Source organism: Ailuropoda melanoleuca, chromosome 12 (assembly GCF_002007445.2).
Source record: "Ailuropoda melanoleuca isolate Jingjing chromosome 12, ASM200744v2, whole genome shotgun sequence".
NCBI lineage: Eukaryota > Metazoa > Chordata > Mammalia > Carnivora > Ursidae > Ailuropoda > Ailuropoda melanoleuca.
Window position 1 is genome coordinate 26,728,394 of NC_048229.1, and position 14,189 is coordinate 26,742,582.

General features: G+C 59.1%; 1 protein-coding gene across 1 annotated transcript in view; it reads left to right on the top strand.

Annotated features, from left to right (window-relative positions):
• Positions 1 to 14,189, top strand: part of PPP1R12C (protein phosphatase 1 regulatory subunit 12C) — a 20,588-nt gene extending 6,399 nt beyond the window's left edge. Inside the window, exons 5-23 of the mRNA XM_034638091.1 lie at positions 4,514 to 4,673; positions 7,573 to 7,717; positions 7,817 to 7,891; positions 9,025 to 9,098; positions 9,174 to 9,301; positions 9,771 to 9,844; positions 10,110 to 10,268; positions 10,349 to 10,416; positions 11,027 to 11,161; positions 11,351 to 11,441; positions 11,750 to 11,830; positions 11,909 to 11,969; positions 12,124 to 12,209; positions 12,322 to 12,362; positions 12,446 to 12,527; positions 12,710 to 12,814; positions 13,167 to 13,217; positions 13,401 to 13,451; positions 13,534 to 14,189. Of these exons, the coding sequence (XP_034493982.1) occupies positions 4,514 to 4,673; positions 7,573 to 7,717; positions 7,817 to 7,891; positions 9,025 to 9,098; positions 9,174 to 9,301; positions 9,771 to 9,844; positions 10,110 to 10,268; positions 10,349 to 10,416; positions 11,027 to 11,161; positions 11,351 to 11,441; positions 11,750 to 11,830; positions 11,909 to 11,969; positions 12,124 to 12,209; positions 12,322 to 12,362; positions 12,446 to 12,527; positions 12,710 to 12,814; positions 13,167 to 13,217; positions 13,401 to 13,451; positions 13,534 to 13,620 (1,754 nt within the window). The 3' untranslated portion in view covers positions 13,621 to 14,189. The remainder of the gene's footprint in view (positions 1 to 4,513; positions 4,674 to 7,572; positions 7,718 to 7,816; positions 7,892 to 9,024; positions 9,099 to 9,173; positions 9,302 to 9,770; positions 9,845 to 10,109; positions 10,269 to 10,348; positions 10,417 to 11,026; positions 11,162 to 11,350; positions 11,442 to 11,749; positions 11,831 to 11,908; positions 11,970 to 12,123; positions 12,210 to 12,321; positions 12,363 to 12,445; positions 12,528 to 12,709; positions 12,815 to 13,166; positions 13,218 to 13,400; positions 13,452 to 13,533) is intronic.

A 14,189-nucleotide genomic window follows, 5' to 3' on the forward strand; every position in this document is an offset into this window, starting at 1 on the left:
GGGGGGGGGGGCGGTGTTTAGCGGCTCTGTGCTGTGGTGCGGAGCCCGTGCGGTTCCCTGGGAAAGCGTGCGGTCCGCCGGCTCTTCCGTGCGTTCCGTGTGCTGCCTGCGGCAGCTCGCTGTTTAGAGGGCTTCAGTCACCCCACAGAAACCCTTAGCCCTCACCCCACTGCCCCCGGCCCGGGGAGACCACTCAGCTCTGTCCCCGTGCGCTCGCCCGTCTTGGACGTTTCGTATAAATGGAATCACGCGCCATAGATTGGTCGGTGTGTCACGTTTTGGCACATCTGCAGTCGCCTGCCTCTCCCCCTCCCCCCACTCTACATAAATAGCTTCCCCCCCCTTCCTTTCTCCCTTCCCGTTTTCTTCCCTTCCTGGCTGCCTCCCTCTCTGTTCCCAGCCATGTTGAGAACACGTCGCAGACGCTAACCCCCGTCCTGCCGTGGGAGCCAGTGTCTCCTCCAGCGAGGACACGGGATGTCACATCGCTCCTCTTCCGTGGGCCTTGGGACCTTGAGGCTGTGCTGTTACTTGGGACCTCCCCTCCCCTTCAGGACCCTCCTGGGGCCATGCCCTGGGTCCTCATGTCCCCCAGCTTCCCCCGCCTTCCTCACCTTCCCTTGTTGGCACAGCATGTTGCGCAGCCTGCCCCGGGCTGCTGCGCCTCCAGGAGATTCAGGTCAGGGCGTCACCCCGGGAGATGGGCGCTGCATGTCCGCCACGTCGCTGTTGATGTTAGCCTTGAACCCCACCGAGGGGCATCGGCCAGGCGGCTCTACTGCCAAGGCATCTCCCTTCCATTGTGGTTGAAAGCGGGCTGCGGGGTGACGCTTGGCGGCGGCTGCTGTGGGAGCCCCGCGCAGCCTGGCTCAGGCCGAAGAGCGGCGCGTGCGGCCGTGTGCACAGCGGCTCTGTTCGCAGTAGCACAAAGGTGGACGCAGCCCAAGTGCCCATCAGCGGACAAGCGGTAAACATGTGGCATGTGCCTACAGTGGAATTGTATCCAGCCTTAAAGAGGCAAGAGATTCTGACAGTTGCTACAGCGTGAACGACCCTTGAGGACGTTATGCTCAGTGAGATAAGTCAGGCACAAAAAGTACAAATGCCGTATGAGTCTGCTTACGTGAGGAACGTAACTAAAGTGGTCACATCTGTAGAGACAGAGAACAGTGGGTGCCCGGGGCTGGTGGGGGGGGGGAATGGGGAGTTGCTGTTTACTGGGGACTGAGTTTCAGTTTTGCCAGGTAAGTGTTCTGGAGAAGGATGGCGGTGCGTGCGTAACAACGTGAATGTACTTAATAGCACTGAACTGCACTCTGAAAAGCCGTTAAGATGGTAAATTTTATGTATCTTTTTGCCGTAGTTAAAAAAAAAAAAAAGACAATTTATGGGCTATGTAATTGAAGTCCGGGATTAGGCTTCAGGCATGGTTAGATCCAGGGGTACAGAGTCAAAACCATCACGGTACTGAACTCATTCTTAGGCAGATTCTCTCCACGGGGTACGTAGCACGGCTTCCAGCAGCTCAGGCTGATACTGCAGCCAAAGCAGACCCAGACTTCCTAAGTGGTCTGAGCCGGCCCTGAGTCAGTCACTGGGGCAGGAGGGATGGGTGGTTAGGCCTGGTGATGTGGTCACCCACGGAGCCCCCTGTGGACGCAGTCACGTTGGAGCTGTGTGGGGCGAACACAGGGTGAGGGTAGTGAGGACGTTACAGAGGAGGGAGAGTAGATGGCAGCAAGGCTGGCAGCATCCCCACCGTGCCGCAGATGCTGTCCTCAGCCCAGCCACAGGACAGGCCTCAGGGACAGTCTGGCCACTGTGTCCTGTGCAGACAGCACCCTCCGGCCACTTTGCCCACAGGGACACAGGACTGGGCAGAAGGGGAGCGTCTGGGAGGTCCACTCCTAAGGCACCGGACAGGCCCTCCCATCCCCAGACGAGAATCTCCATCTGGGTGTTGTTAGCAGGTGTGAGAGGTGGGGGCCTGCACCAAGGGAAGAATGGATAAATCACTAATCTGTGAATGCATGATCTGAGCTGGGCTGGCAAGCTTTTTCTGTGAAGGACCACACAGGAAATATTTGAGACTTTGAGGGATGTACTGTCATGTTGCCACTGTCCCCTGTGGCTGCTTTCCCCACTACAGCTAGGAGCGATATGTAAATGGTGGGCATGACTGTGTTCCAATAAAACTTTATTTATAAACACAGATGCCTTCCAGAATTGGCACATCTTAGTGACGAAGTAGATCGGTGGTTGCCAGGGCCTGGGGGAGGGAGGTACAGGGACTGACTGCTTCACGGGTATGAGGTTTCCTTTTGGGATGATGGGAAAGTTCTGGAAATGGATGGGGGTCGATGGTTGTACATTGTGAATGTCCTAAATGCCACTGAATTGTGCAGTTTAAAATAGCGAAGTCAGCATGTTTTATGTTACTTTATCTTGCCATCGCCACAACAAAAAAAGTAAAAAACCAAACAGGTTTGCCAACCCTGATCAACAGCTCCATCAATAAACACGGGCAGATCTGTCAGCAGACAGCAAATTGCAGAAGGATGTGTATGAACGTGCCGAAGGGCACTAACGGTTGAATAAAAGGTCAGCAAAGCCCGCCCTTCCCTGCCCAAGTAAGGCACATGCGTCTATAATAGGATTGAAGGGGATTCCCTTTAAGGAAGTTGTGGGATGAGGAGTGTCCCTGAGTGTGCAGCACTCCCCTGGCCTCCACCCTGGCCTGGGCCTCCAGGTGGGCCTTCACCAACCAAACATTCCTTGAACAGCTGCCAAGCAGTCGAGTCCCTGCCAGGCCCTGCCAGACCCTGCCAAGCCCTTCCAGACCCTGTCAAGCCCTGCCAAGCCCTGCCAGACCTGAGACCCAGAGGTACTCGCGTTGGAGCTTAGGCCCGAGTGCCCAGGTGCCGCAGGAGGAGACGTGCCGCCCGATCTGGATGGCTTCCTGCTGCGGTGGGTTCCGCATGTGGACTTAGGGCAGAAGTGTGCAGGAGATGTAGTAAGGACAAAGCGAAACGCATGTTCACAGGAGCAAGTTTGTGACACCGGTCACCTCGGGGGCCGCAGGGAGCAGACGAGCTGGCGGAGGGGCATGCAGGGGGTGTTTCTTGTCTCCATCATATTTTAACATTTAAACCTGAGTGGTGGTGTTCGGGGGCTCTTTGCCAGTGCTGTCCAGTGGAAAGCCAGTGGAAGCCATAAGCGTAATTGAAATTTTTTAAGTAGGTGAAATTAAAAATAAAAAGAAACAGGTAAAATTAATTTTAATAATATATTTTCTTTAACCTTATATGTCCAAGACATTATCACGTCAGCATTAACCAGCATAGAGAAAACTGTTCAGGGGCACCTGGGTGGCTCAGTCGGTTAAGCGTCTGACTCTTGATGTCGGCTCAGGTCGTGATCTCGGGGTCGTGAGATCGAGCCCCATGTTGGGCTCCATGTTGGGCTCCACGCTGGGCGTGGAGCCTGCTTGAGATTCTTTCTCTTCCTCTGCCCCTCCACCCGGCTCACACTCTCTTCACTGTCTCTAAAAAAAAAAAAACCCCAAAAGCAAACAAACAAAAACTATTCATGAGTAGTTGCACGCTCTTGTTTCCCCCCCACACTGAAATCCAGCACATACTTTACGTTCATAACACATCTGAGTTGGGGCTAGCTACGTTTCATGTGCTCAGCAGCTGCATGCGGCTGACGGCTGTCGAGCAGGACAGCTGAGCTCCATGCAGCACTTCGGTGAGTGTGGGAAATCTTGGTTGAAAAAGTAACAGACGCTAATAAACTTGCAGGAGAAAGATCGAACGTTCCCTGGAAAAGGCCACGTTTGACTCCTGTCTCAATAGTCTATACCACGCAAACTGCAGGTTCTCAGTGACGACCAGCAGATACTGTTCCAGCCTCAACAGGGCTGCCTGTTTTGATCCAAAATCCACTGACAGGTGAAGTCATAACTGGCCGTTTGCATCCATAAATGCAGTATGACTTGTCCATGAAACCAAAGGAAATGGTGACAATGACCAGCAAAGAAGCATGTTGGCTTCACCAGCTTGTCCTAGGTGACAGCACAGCTGTGAACAGAAGTCAGCTCCTGGGGAGGAAGGAAGTTGTTGCTTCAGTGACACAGACCCTGTGTTTGGTGGCTCCTGGCTCGGTTTACCCTACTTATGGGTGACAGGAATGGTCACGACAAAGTACGTGAAGAATTTTACCCATGGTGCTAGGGAGAGTCATATGTCCTCAAACGCTGGGTTTGCTCTGTAAACTCGAGGTTTTATACTTAACGATAACGATAAAGGTGACACTTTAGTTGAAGTGGGAGAAGGCCTGCGATCCCTGTTCTCCCTGCCCCCAGCAGAGACCTGGCACCCCGGTGGGGAAGTCCAGGTCCTCCGAGTCCCAAAGGAGCAGGCAGAATGAGAGGGACCAGGCAGGGCCTGGCTCCGTGCCTCCTGGAGCTCGAGGTGTGGGTCCCACCTGCTGCCCCTTCTCGTCCTGCCAGGTGTGGATGTGGAGGCGGCCAAACGGGCCGAGGAGGAATTGCTGCTTCATGACACCAGGTGCTGGCTGAACGGGGGCGCCATGCCAGAGGCCCGGCACCCGCGAACGGGGGCCTCTGCCCTGCACGTGGCCGCCGCCAAGGGCTACATCGAAGTGATGAGGTGAGCTGGGCTAGTGTCGTCCTCCTCTTTCCCTGCTCCTTGCCTTGGGCCCATCTGCTCCTTCTCGCAGCTTTACACCTTCCTGTGGGCTTTTCAAGTTACGTACTCAAGCTGAGTATTTCCCTTAAATACAGCCTTCACTCTGTCCGCAAGTCCTGATGTGGAGGCCCTTCGTTGTCATTCAGTTTAAAACACTCTCCGGCTTGTAGTCTTTCTTCTGTGACCCATGCGTTATCGAAGTTTGTTGTTAATTTCTGATGCAGGGATTTTCTAGTCGTCGTTTCATTACTCGTTTCCTGGCTTGATCGCACTGGGGTCAGACAGCGGGTTCTGTCTGATTCCATATTTCTGAAATCCTCTGAGTTTTGCTTTACACCGCAGTATGTGTAAAGAGCTGCGCTGTCAAGTATGGTGTTCTATGTGGGTTATTAGGCCAGCTTTGTAGTTGTACTATTTAAATTCTCTATATTTTTAGTGATTTTTTTTTCTGTTTGCCTACTCTGTCAGTTACTATGAGAGGTGTAAAAAATTTTTTTCAAAGTTTTTTTTAGAATTTTATTTTTAAGTAATCTCTACACCCAGCATGGGGCTCAGATTTACAATCGTGAGATCACGAGTTGCATGCTCTGCAATTGAGCCAGCCGGGCGGCATCCCCTAAAATTTCGTACTACGCTTGTGGATTTTGCTTGTTCGTTCTTATAGTTCTAGCAGTCTTTATTTCTGTATTTCAAAGCCAGGTTATCTGGTGCGTATGTATTTTACACTGCACGTATTCAAATAGTGCATGCTCCCTTGCTGCCGTCCTCACGTGGGCCTCGTCTGTGTTTGGCTGCCTCACCCCTTTCTATTGGGGTGGTTGGTTCCAGTTCTTATCCTCAGACTCCCTCCTCTGTCTTTGTGATTTATACTTTATTTTTAGTCTGAAAGTGGAGTAGAGATAAATCCCTCAACTCTGCTCACCTCTATGTTGGACTTTTAGGCAGATCTTCCAGTGAGGTACTTAAGATGACCCTAGTATCTCCAGGCTCATGTCCTAGTTGCTCACTGGCTGTGAAAGTAGAATGCTTTGTCCTCCGTACTTGCAGCAGAAGATGCTCACTGGGCGGCTTTGGGCACCTGCCTGTCTCAGAGCCAGTCCCTGTGGCAAGGGGGATGAGATACAGCCAGACCACTGTAAATGGGCTCAGCCATGCACCCAGCCTTGCCTTCTTCTGCCCATGGCTTCCACCTCTGAATCTCAGGTGGCTGCTTCAGCTCCTGCCATTGCATCTGCATCCCAGACAGCGGGAAGGAGGAGAGGGCAAAAGGAGCAAATGTCAGTTTCCTTTTAGAAGAACAGTCCAGGGGGATGTGCACACTTAATGCTGACACCCCATTTGCCAGACCTCCTGGCATTTACCTGGCATTACCACCATCCCAGTTACTCATCTTGCCACTCACAGCTGCCAGGGAGACTGGGACATTCCTCTTTGGCCAGGTGACAGCGTGTCTAGCCGAGAGTCGGTGCTGTTACAGTAGGAGAGTCTGTATTTGGGGGCAGCCTCAGGTTCTCCCTGCGAACTGAAATGCTTCGGATGCAGACATTTTCTCTGAGTCTCGTTTCATCACTGCCCTTCAGAATGGCTTCTCTTTGCAACTAGACCCATTGACTGCATGTTTAGGACAGTGTAACTGACATTCTCCTCATTGGAGATGAGCGGCCGAGTAGAGGTGTGCAGTTATTTGATGCCATTCATCCAGCTCTGACTTTACTGAGCACCTGCTGTGTGCAGTCCCCAGCTTTGCTGGGGAGGCAGGTGACCAAGGAAGCAGGCCACGTCAGAGGACACTGAGTGCGTGGAGGGGCTTCCAGCCTCCATGCTGGTGACCTGGGGCTGGATGACTCCAGGTTCATCGTATGACGTTGAGCAGCATCCCTGGGCTCTGCGCCGGATGCCGGGAACACCCCCACCACAGTCACGACCACCAGACATGTCTGGCATTGCCAGGTGCCCCCGGGGGGCCGGCGCTCTCCCTGGTTGACAACTGCGGGCCTAGAAGGACATAAACAGGGCGGTGGGAGGAGCGAGTGGCATGAGCTCTGGCCTGGGGCCGGCTGGTGACTGATCGCGTGAGCCCCCACCCCCAGACAGAGGACCGAAGGGGGGTGTCCTTGGGGACATAGCAGGTGCCCAGTATGGCTGCAGCAAGCGAGCTCCGGGAAGGTGAGTGACGAGGTCAGGAGGGCGCACAGGGGCCCTTTCATTTGGAAAGGCTTCTCATGAGGTAGCTCCTCTCTCCGTCCTCCCACCTTGCATTAGCTCTTCCCTCCTCACACACAACCGGATCCGGGCGGTGCAGGTTTGCCCTGGGCCTTTAACCGCGCCTGCGCCCAAATCCTGTGGTCTGACATGCTGATTATCTCGGAGTCATCTAAGCCGGGGTTCCTCAGTCTCACCACTCATGGCGTTTTGGACGAGATCAGCCCTTGCTGGGGGGCTGTCCTCCGCATTGTAGGATGTTGGTAGCATCCTTGGCACGCACCCTCAAGTTGTGACAGCCAGAAACATCTCCAGACGCTGCCAGATGTCCCTGGCCGGCGGTATCGCTTTGGCTGAGAACCAGCCCTAAGCCGATGGGTTCCTAGAACAGTCCTGCCCCAAGGCTGTCCCTCCTGGGGGCTCAATCTTTCCACAGCTCTGGGGCTGTCTGTCCCGCAGCCAGGGGTGACAGTCGAGAGAGTTGACTCCCTCCTGGAGGTACAAGGAGTCGGGTTCTGGAGGGCTCCACGCAGTGGCTCTTCCCCACCTGCCCGGGATCAGTTCAGTGCTGTCATGGGTCACAGCGCAGCCAGCCACAGCAGCCCTTGGTGCAGAGCCTCTGTCTTGGTCCTTGACTCTAAGCCTTCCTGGCCCCCAGGCTGCTCCTTCAGGCTGGCTACGACCCGGAGCTCCGGGATGGGGATGGCTGGACCCCCCTGCACGCAGCTGCCCACTGGGGCGTGGAGGACGCCTGCCGCCTGCTGGCTGAGCACGGTGGGGGCATGGATTCGCTGACGCACGCGGTGAGGCCCGGGCTGCTTGGGGCCTGGTGGGAGTGAGGGTGCGGAGGGCCCCCCTCACCTCCTTCATCCTCTGCCCCTTCCCTTCCTCCCCCCCAACAGGGACAACGTCCCTGTGACCTGGCGGATGAAGACGTGCTGAGTCTGTTGGAAGAGCTGGCCCGGAAGCAGGAGGATGTGAGTCTCGGGCTCCCTCCCTCGCGTGCGCAGGCCCAGGGAGGCCTCTCTGCTCCTCCCGGCTGGCGACAGAGTCAGGAAGAGGAGTTGGCGGGGGTGGGGAGAGGGGGTCTGGGGCCCAGTCACACCTTGGGATACAGGTGAGGATTATCTGTCCCAGGCTCAGGCTGGGCCTCATCAGTCCTGGGGTGCGGCCCGACCAGCACGGAGCCCGGCCTTGTTGCTGGAACAATGCACAGTGAAGGGATGACTGGCGTGGACTCTGGGCTCTGAATCCCGGCTTTGCCATGGATCTGCTGTGTGAGCTCGGGCTGGTCGCTTAACCCCTCTGGGCCCCCTTTCCGCCTGTCAAGTGGGGATGATGGCGTGCGCACCTTTATGAGAAGTTGTGTGGAGTGTATGGAATCCTTACTGAACAGGAGCACTGAGGGCAGATGGGGAGCCCTGCCGGTAGCGAGCGGCGTCTCCTGGGGGCCAGGCCCTTGCCGGGAGCTTCCGTGAGGGGCGGGTAGATGGACACAGATCCCTGTGGCTCTGGCTTGGTGGACAGCTGCTCAGACCACGTCAGGTGTTCGGGTTTGAGGGAACAGCACGTGCCAAGGCTGGGGGTGGGAGCGTGAGGCAGGGGAGCCCTGGGACAGAGGCCCACCCCGAAGGGCCTTGAATGCCAGGCTGAGGAGCAGATGAGGCTGGGGGTGAAGATGATGGGGCCACAGTGGGGTTTGTAGAGGGTGAGGCAGGGTCAGCCCTCGGCGAGGGGGAGCACATGTCTGTGTGCATGTCTCCAGCCTGGAGGGGAGTTCTCCTGCACATGGGGCTTGCCCGATGGGCCAGTGCCCGGCGAGCCGTAGAGAGGAGGCAGGGGCTCCTGGGTCCCTGCTGAGCAGGGCCCCCTGGGAGGTGGAGAGACCCTTCTGGGGGTGAGACCAGAGGTGGCTGTGAGAACTCGAGGGACCCAAACGCACAGCCATTTGTAAGACGCTCCGAGGAGCCCACAGACCCTCCACGCCCACCCCTGGGGCGGGGCGCATGCGGCCCGGAGCATCCTCGAGCTCAGACCAGCATAGCTGTGCACGGGCCCCGGATGCTGGGGCTGTGGGGCCTTGCCAGCAGCCTGCTTTCTCCCCTTGCAGCTGCGGAACCAGAAGGAGGCCTCTCAGAGCAGGAGTCAGGAGACCCAGGTGCCTTCCAGCAGCAAACACCGAAGGTAGCAGGTGGGCGTCTGGGTGGCTGGGCTGGAGTCTCCAGGGCTTGGACCCCAACACCCTCCCCTTCCCACCAGGAGCTCTGTGTGTCGTCTGAGCAGCCGAGAGAAGATCTCCCTCCAGGACCTGTCCAAGGAACGCCGGCCTGGGGGTGCAGGTGGGCCCCCAATACAGGATGAGGATGAGGGAGAAGAAGGCCTCACAGGTGAGGGGCCAGGGTCTGAGTTTCTGAATCTGGGAAGAGGAAGCTGGAGCCTGGATTCCTGGGTCTGAGGGAGGAGGGGACCAGGAGGCCTGGACTCTGGGTCTGAGGGAGGAGGGGGTTGGGGGGCCTTTGGACTCCTGTTCTGAGGGAGGAGGGGGCTGGGGAAGCCTGGACTCCCGGGTCTGAGGGAGGAGGGGCTGGGGGCCCGGGCTCCCGGGTCTGAGGGAGGAGGGGCCGGAGGCCCGGGCTCCCGGGTCTGAGGGAGGAGGGCTGGGGGGCTGGGACTCCTGGTCTGACGGAGGAGGGGGCTGGGGAAGCCTGGACTCCTGGGTCTGCGGGAGGAGGGGGCTGGGAGGCCTGGACTCCTGGGTCTGCGGGAGGAGGGGGCTGGGAGGCCCGGACTCCTGGGTCGGAGGGAGGAGGGGCTGGTTCTGAGAGGCAGCTGTATCCCCATTTTCCTATACCATAGAGACACCCCCTCCAGAATCCAGAACTCTCAATGGAGTGTCTTCCCCGCCACCCCCTAGCCCTCAGGGCCCCATGGTGAGTCTGGATGTCTTAGAGGGTCATGCTATTTTGGGAGGGAGGGGAGGTGGGGGGAGGGGATGCCATGAACCCTGCAACCCTCTTCTCGGTACGTAGTGTGAAGGTTACAGTTTCTAGAGTCCCCTGGACCAACTGACTGTGGTTTTCTGGCTGCACCCTCCAGGGGCTGATGGGAATGGTAGTTTGTGTGGTGCTGCTGGGGGGACACTTGAAGTCCCTGGGAAGGATCCTTCCTCCGTAATGAGACCTTTCTCTTTCCCAGCCCCCGGAAGAGGCCCCCTTCTCCAGGCGCTTTGGCCTCCAGAAGACGGGAAGCTCTGGTGCCCTGGGTCCCACAGACAGGTGGGGGGCCGAGGGCACCCCTGGGGCTGGGCTGCAGCGCTCAGCTTCCTCCTCTCGGTTGGAAGGGACCTCCGTTCAGGTGAGTGGGGCGAGGGGCCGGGGACCAAGCCCAGCCTAGTCGAGGAGAGTGTCCTCTCCGATCTTTGTCTCTTTCCACAGGCCAGGGAGCCCCGTCTTGCCAGAATTACGCCTACGCCGTCCCGTAAGGGGCCGGAGCCTTCTGCCCTGTGAGTACCAACCCAGGGCCTGGGCCTGTGGGGATGGGAGGCAGATCTGGGTTCCAACCTCATCAGCATGATCCTGAGCAAGTCCCTTTACTGTCTGGGGTCTCTGCCCCCGACCCCTTTGCCTCCGTTTTCCTTCCCGTGCATCACGTGAAAGCTCACCGTTAAGCTTGCAGGGTCACAGTGACGTGAGCTCCTGTTGCCTCTGTTTGCACCGCCCATCCCCTCCCTTTCTGACACAGGCACACTCCTGCCCCAGGGCCTTTGCTCGGCCGCCCCCTCCCCGGCCTGCTGGCTTGCTTCCACCCTCTGTCAGGTGTGCGCGTCCCCGTCTGGGTGTGGCCCACTCTGACCCCTGCCGGTGCTACCGCACTGTGTGCACACGCACGCCCTCCCGCCTCCTGTGCGCGCTAGGCTGCTTTGCTTCGAAGTACGGCAGCCTCCGGCGTGTGGTGGGTGCGCACGTGTTTACGCTTGTTTGTTCTGCGTCTTTGCGGCTCGTATTTCATTCACGGGGCAGAGATCATTTCCATCTGCGCACTGCCACATCTCCCGCACCTGCCACGTAACTGCAGCTGGAGTCATAGTATTTGTTGCAACCAAATTCACACAGGTTTGAGATCTCCAGGCACCCTCCCTTGGATAACTCCACTCCTGCGTCCAGGATGCCGGAGCCTGAATCCCCGGTGAAGCCAAATGTCCCTGTAGCCTCCACAGCGCCCCCAGCTGACTCCCGGGACCGGCGGAGGTGAAGAGGCAGGGGGTGGGGAGCCTCTTTCCCCGCTGCTGGGAGGTGTTCCCTAGGGGGACGTTTGTGCCAGGGTTGGCTGTGAGTTGGAAGTCCTCTGGCAGAACTTACCTTCCCTGAAGGGTGTCAGCCATGGGACGGGAACAAGGCTCAAAGGAACCCCCCCTGAGGTTGGGACCTTTCACTCAGGTCCTACCAGATGCCTGTGCGGGATGAGGAGTCTGAATCCCAGCGGAAAGCTCGCTCTCGCCTCATGCGCCAGTCTCGGCGGTCCACACAGGTGTGGGGGTGGGCTGGGGGACTGGGCTCCTGGATCCTGGGAGAAGGGGGTCAGGGCTTGAACTCTCGCGGGTCTGGGAAGGAGAGGCTGGTGCCCGGACTCCTGGGTCTGACAAAGGAGGGGCTGGGGGCCTGGACTCCGGGTCTGAGGGAGGAGGGGCTGGGGGCCTGGACTCCCGGGTCTGAGGGAGGAGGGGAGCTGAGGGTCTGGACTTCTGGGTCTGAGGGAGGAGGGCCGAGGGCCAGGACTTGGGACCTGAGGGGCTGTGCCCTGAGCGGGGTCGCTCCTGACTGCTCCCGCTCTGCCAGGGTGTGACCCTCACCGACCTGAAGGAAGCTGAGAAGGTAGCAGGAAAGGCCCCAGAGCCAGAGAAGTGCCTGCAGAGCCTGGTGAGAGGGGTCAGGTGAGCAGGTGGTGGGTGGTGTAAGACACCCTTGTCTTCTGACCTCTCTGCCCCTCTCTCCTAGGACCCATCTCGGCGTCCCCGAGTTCCTGGGGTGGAGAACTCTGATGGCCCGGCCCAGAGAGGTGAGGTCTGGTCTCTGGGAGGTGGTCCTCCTGCCCGGTCACCTCCCCATCTCTCCTGCAGCGCTGTTTTCCTGGGGGTCGGGCTAGGGACCCTGGCACTGCAGGGAGGGGCCCCTCCACAGGTTTCTGGGCTGATTCCTGCCCTTCCCCCCAGCAGAGGCGCCAGACGGGCAGGGTCAGGGACCACAGGCTGTCAGGGAGCATCGCAAAGTGGCCAAGGAGTGGAGGGGCCTCGCAGAGGTGAGGGGTGGGGCCGGGGCGGGGCGAGCTGGGCTATGGGTGGGCCCTGGAAGCAGGGTGGTGGGTCAGACTCCCCTCCGGGCATCAGGCTGAACCCCACCTCCGCCTGCAGGGGGAGGAGGCGGAGCCGGCCGACCGCAGCCCAGAGTCCAGGTACAGGGTGGGCCGGGAAGGGTTTGGGCTTGTCTGTAGGGCCGCGGGGAGCCCCGCTGACGCCCTGCCCGCCTCCACCCCAGCACTGCCGAGGGCGGCCCCTCGCCTTGCAGGCAGCGGGACCCCGAGCCAGCATCAGAAGAGCCCGATGGAGGCTTCAGGAAGGTTCGCAGCCCCACCCCCACCATGGAGCCACTGGGCCCCCACAGTGGGCCTCTGTCCACCTGCCCTACCGCCCTCCATTTGTGCCTCTGCCTGCCGCATCCCCTCACCCCGCCCTTCCCGGCGGCCTCGCCGAGCTGCGTGCATGCTGGCAGGCCTGACCCCGTCTCCCCCCGCTCCCCCAGCTGTACTCAGAGCTGCGCAGCGAGAACGAGAGGCTTCGCGAGGCCCTGACTGAGACCACACTGCGCCTGGCACAGCTCAAGGTAGAGCTGGAGCGCGCCACGCAGGTGAGGCCCCCAGGCCCCGGAGGTGGTCCGCATTGGCCCAGATGTGCCTGTGCAGGGGCTCAGGACCCCTGGGCAGGGAAGCAAGAGCAACGGGTGGGGGGCGGGGCCTGTGGGGGCCCGGCTGGGACCCTTGGGCGTGAGGCTGAAGGGTGAAGGACGCCCAGGGGAGCAAGAGCAACTGGAGAAGGGGAGTTGCAGGCATGGGCCGGGACCCTTGGGGGCAGGGCTGAATGATGAGGATAGGGCCCTCCAGGACCCTGGACTGCTGTCCCCCGCCTGTCTGGTGTCCCCCACCCTGGTCTTTGTGGTTTGGACGTTTGTCTGAGCTTTGTGCTTTCTTTGTTCTCACCAGAGGCAGGAGCGCTTTGCAGAGAGACCAGCCCTTCTGGAGCTGGAGAGATTCGTGAGTAGGGACAGCTGGGGTGGGGCCTGATGTGTCCCCGGCCTTACAAACCCGTGTGGGTCTGAAGAAGGCCACACTGACCTAACCTGACCTCCTGACCTCTCCCCACCCTTCCCAGCCTGCCTGGACCACTGGCCATCCCCAACCCCAGTCCCTGGGCCTCACGTCTCCCATTTATTCCAGGAGCGCAGGGCCCTGGAGAGAAAGGCAGCCGAGCTCGAGGAGGAGCTAAAGGTGAATACTAGGGGGGCACTGTGGGCAGTGGGTTCCACTGGTCCGGGGCCACCCAGCTGACCCATCCCATCCCATCCCACAGGCCCTGTCCGACCTCCGGGCTGACAACCAGAGGCTCAAGGATGAGAACGCAGCCCTGATCCGCGTCATCAGCAAACTCTCTAAGTGACTCTGGAGGAGGACCTTCCCCCATACCCGTATTTATACAGCTGCTTCTGCCACACGCATCCCTTGCCCTGTGTGAGCACGAGTGACAGGGCTCCCAGGGGGTCTCTGAGAAGCCATAGCCTCCCTTGGGGCCTCCAGACTGTGAGGGGAGTACAGAGTCCCCAGGAGCCAAGGGGGGGCACCCTGAGGCCAGGATGGAGGCGAGAGGCCGAGCCAGGTAGGGGGGACGTTGCTGAGGGGGGCTCGGGGCTGGAGGTGGGACCAGGGAGGAACCGAGGACCAGAAAGTGCCGGGACCAATAGCCAGGACCAGAGTGGCCACCGGAGGTCCCCCTCTCACGTGTGATGCCACCCCAGTCACCCCTCCCGTTCCTGAACAGGGATCCGAGAATGTGCCAAGAGTCCCGCCTGCCTGGGCCAGGTGGGCCTGTATATAGGGTCCGTGTGCAATAGGGAGGGATGTCTCTATTTTTTGCTGCCCCCTTCCCGCCCACTGTGAGGGGCAGGGGGAGAAGATATTTTCGAGACCAAGCACAGGCACCACAAATAAAAGTCGTGAAGTTGCCACACA